This window comes from Cariama cristata, unplaced genomic scaffold, assembly GCF_000690535.1.
Source record: "Cariama cristata isolate BGI_N322 unplaced genomic scaffold, ASM69053v1 scaffold9731, whole genome shotgun sequence".
Taxonomy (NCBI): Eukaryota; Metazoa; Chordata; class Aves; order Cariamiformes; family Cariamidae; genus Cariama; species Cariama cristata.
The window spans coordinates 34,372-38,459 of record NW_009600994.1 but is presented as its reverse complement, the minus strand read 5'-3'; the positions used below and the strand labels follow the sequence as shown (position 1 = coordinate 38,459).

General features: G+C 36.9%; 1 protein-coding gene across 1 annotated transcript in view; it reads left to right on the top strand.

The window, feature by feature from the left end:
* STXBP5 (syntaxin binding protein 5 (tomosyn)) overlaps nucleotides 1–3,808 on the top strand; it is a gene marked incomplete at its 5' end in the record, with an annotated part of 41,035 nt that extends 37,227 nt beyond the window's left edge. The window contains 3 exons of the mRNA XM_009710260.1: nucleotides 451–562; nucleotides 2,523–2,743; nucleotides 3,495–3,808. Of these exons, the coding sequence (XP_009708562.1) occupies nucleotides 451–562; nucleotides 2,523–2,743; nucleotides 3,495–3,536 (375 nt within the window). The remainder of the gene's footprint in view (nucleotides 1–450; nucleotides 563–2,522; nucleotides 2,744–3,494) is intronic.
* Between the last annotated feature and the right edge of the window lie 280 nt (nucleotides 3,809–4,088).

The following is a 4,088-nucleotide window of genomic DNA, read 5'->3' as shown; positions in this document are numbered from 1 at the left end:
GCTATTATGTTTCAGGGGTATTAACAGAGAAGATTCTCAGTCATGCTTCAGCTTGGAAGTTGTATAGAATACTGAAATAGAAAGAGATGGAGGCTGTAAGCTCTACTTTGGTACCACACATGGATATGAGTGTTTGTAGATAGAGTTTCAACAGAACAAAATCAGGAGTGTTGCCCAAGTTGTTGAGGGGCAAATACAGCTTTACTTGAACCCATTTCTTTGCTACTGAATTCCTTGAGCTATAAGCTTGCAACTGTCAGAACAGATAGTTTGGACAGACTTCTTAATATGTTATTTTTTTATTTCCTAAGTCACCTTGCAAAGGTAGATGCCTATTAAAGCATATTCATTTTGAAATTCAAATCCACGGAATAAATCCTTAAAGTGAAAGAATATTCCATTAATTTGTGTGTGAAATAATGTGTGCCTTGTCTCTTCTTCATTGCAAAGGAAATGTTGGGTGAGCTCTTCACTCCTGTAGAAACACCAGAAGCACCGAACAGGGGGTTCTTTAAAGGCCTGTTCGGAGGTGGGGCACAGTCACTTGACAGAGAACAACTCTGTAAGTTTCCAGTATTTGTTATTTTTCTGGTATTTCTACATAAGGAAGCCAGTGATCCTTGAGAAATATATTACCTGTGTTAATGGAACATTACATCGGCAAAGAGGAAAGTAAAAAAAAAAAAAGATGACAAATACTTTTACATAGCTTTTGTGTTGTACACCTTACCAACAAGATCAGAAAAGCTTGGTACTGTTTTTGCACAGGCTCCTTTACCTCATTTATTCAGGAGTAGGTTATAAAACAAGAAAAGGGACAACTAATCTTATTTTTATTCATCTTTATGAACGATATAGTATTAACCATGATTTTCCTTAATGCTGTTAAACTGAAAGGGGCTGGTTTGGGAGAATACTGTTCTGGACAGTGAGAAAATTAAAACTCCATTCTACTTCAGTTCATTTGACTTGTGTAGAGATGCCTTTGGAATGAGAGCAAGGACAGAACTGTATGATAGTTCAATTCAGTCCTCTGTTCATAGGACAGCAAAATTCAGATTTGGCAAAGGTTTTATTGCTTTATCATTTTCTCATTGTTTTTTGATTACAGCTTTTTTTGTACTGTGGTGACACCCAGCTTTTTAATATGCTTAAGGAAAATAACTTCCACTTATTCCGATATTTACTAGATGAAACACCATATTATGGAAGTTTATTTGTAAGAACAACAGTTTCCTTTTTAACATGAAACATAGCTGTTAAAACAGACAAGGCTTGCTGGCAATCTTTTCTTCTTTTTATTGGTTCTTTTGATCTATCTAATAAAAATTAAATTAGTCTTTACTACTTGTGCCTGTACATTTTGAACAAATATCAAATATTTAGAGGTCACTTTCTGTGTTCAAAATTCCATTTGTATTTATATATGTGTAATACTTCGAAAGGTTGGTCTCTTTTTCTATTAGAGAAATTTGTGTGCACGAATTACATGTTTAGTTAGTATGACTGGGACAGGGAAAAACTGCCTTTTCATGGCGACAGTAAAGCACTCTTGTAACTCTAGAAGCTATCTCTTTATGGTGGAAACTTGAAATGATGTAAAGTTTTGGCTCAGATCTTCAAAAGGAAAAATAGCATTGAATGGGCAAAAAAAGCCTAATGAATTGTAGCCTGCAAGTGAGTTCAGTGACAATTCAAAAGACATCTGACAATGTATTTTAACTAGTCCTATTTAACATAAGGGTCACAGCAGAATCTCTGTAGTAAGGGAAACGATTTCCCTTTTATTCTTGGGAATTCATAGAAAGATGTTATAGTGTTAGTTGAAATCTAAATCGTTCTTCCTAGAAACATAAAATCAAATAAGAAAATCTTGAAATACTGCAACATTTGTGGGTGTTTACTTTAGGATGAGCTGATATGTTCTTAGAACTGTACTGCCTTTTCATGATTCACATTACATTATTTGTTTTTTAAAAAGATTTTCACAATGAGAGCATAGACACCTAATCTTCAGGTGTCTGCATCTAAAACTGAACTTCCATCAAAGGAAACTGCTGGTGGTGGAGTTACACTGGCTGGCTACACCAGCAATGCACTTCCAGAACTTGACCACAGCTTGTATTTTCAAAATTCTCTCACTTTGTCGGCTGAACTCCCAACACCTTCCCTGTGAAGTAAGCTATGTTGTTAAAAACCACTTCACCTGCACAATTCTGTTGACGACTGTGATGCCAGCACTGTTGAGAGAGTTTTAATTTCACACATGAGCTGTGAAAAGTTTATAATTTTATAACCTGCCTGGAAACTTGGAAATATGTTTGAAAAATCTCGATTTTATTAAACAGCAACATCTAGTAACACTGAGTAGTGAGTATTGCTCATAGTTGTGCCTATGATTAGGTGTTCGGTGTCCATGCAAAGAAATGACACTGCTTTATAAAGTAGTTACATTGGAATTTATGTAATAATAATAGAAAAACTTTACTATTCTTTTTTTGCTGCTTTGCAAATGCCTCCAGTTGGAGAATCAGTATCTGGGAAGGCATCAAGGAGTCTCGCCCAGCATATTCCAGGGCCTGGGGGTATTGAAGGTGTCAAAGGAGCAGCATCTGGTGTAGTTGGTGAATTAGCACGAGCCCGGTTGGCACTAGATGAAAGGGGACAGAAACTGGGAGAACTGGAAGAAAAAACTGCAGCTATGCTTTACAGTGCTGATTCTTTCTCTAAACACGCTCATGAGGTGAGTCTTTTACACATTAAACAAAGTTAAACTGATTCTTTATCAAATAAATGCAAGTTTTGCAAGTAACTTACTTCTTCAAAGGCATGTTAAAGGTTTCTAAAGGGAATGCAAGGACACTTCCCTTTCATCTGTCATCATTATCATTATCATTCATTACTCCTCATAATGAAGTATTAATGTAAACAGCTTTGTCTTGTGGCACGTTGGTCTAGAGCATACCCTCTGCCTGAGTGGCATGTAGACTTCCGAAAGTGCAGCTCAGTTGCTGTTACTTAAAGAATTTGTCGCTGAATTAGATAAGAAGAGAGAATGCTCTGTGTGAGATTTCTGTGGTTCCTCAGAAAGATTTGTTGTATGCAAACCCATTACTCCAAGTTTTCCTTCTATTTCCTTCCTTCTTTCAAGTCCTTCCTTTCCAACTGTTTTCCTTCCTCAGTAACTACGTAGGATGGCTGTTCTCTTCCGTGTTCATGCAGATCTTTTTCCTTCCCCTAAACTCTTGTGCAACCTTCCCATTCTCCCAAAAATGTCTTTTTCTATCTGAGACTAGGTCATCAGCAGTGATGCTACCATTAGCAAATTCATCATGCTAAACCCTTACTGTTCAGCAATGTTGTTGCAGTTTTGAGAAGCCTTACTAAGGTCCCTCTTTCTCATGCTGCTTTGTAAGCATATAATTTGTTTGTATCGTTGTACTTTTTGGCACATTATAGAAACAGTAATTAGAAATTGTTTTTTGTTTTTTTAGATGATGTTGAAGTACAAAGACAAGAAGTGGTACCAATTCTGATGACGCTCATCAATTACATCTGTTTAATTTTGTCCTGATGAAAAAAATCTTTGGTTTTTCATTAATTTTGGCAGGACCATTGAAATTTAAAGGAATATTCACCATTGGATACCGTTGTTTCCCAGCACAAATCACACACTGTTTTACCTCAGTAGTGGCTTTAACTGAGGAGCTTTATATTTAAAAGAAACACACACAAAAAACCAAACTTGAGTGTTTCTTAGCTGTTGGTTAGCTGCGAGTTGGAACGCAGAAGGTAACTAGAACATGTGGAAAAGAGGGTAAAGGGAAAACGTAGTGTGAGATGGGCAGGGGCAATGCAGGGTCAATCCTGTGTTAATATTTCATATGCCAAAAGTTTTTGTGCTACTGTAACTGCTGCCAGTGTTATACCCTCCTGTGAGGAGAGGCAATAAATCAGGGGTCCAAGAGCTGGAATAAAGTTGTTTGTCTTGCTGGACAGTAGCTGACTTACACTTACCCTCTCTAGGACTCGCTATTTTTACCATTACCGTTGAAGAAGAGTTGAAGTTTGCTGTCACTTCTTTCATC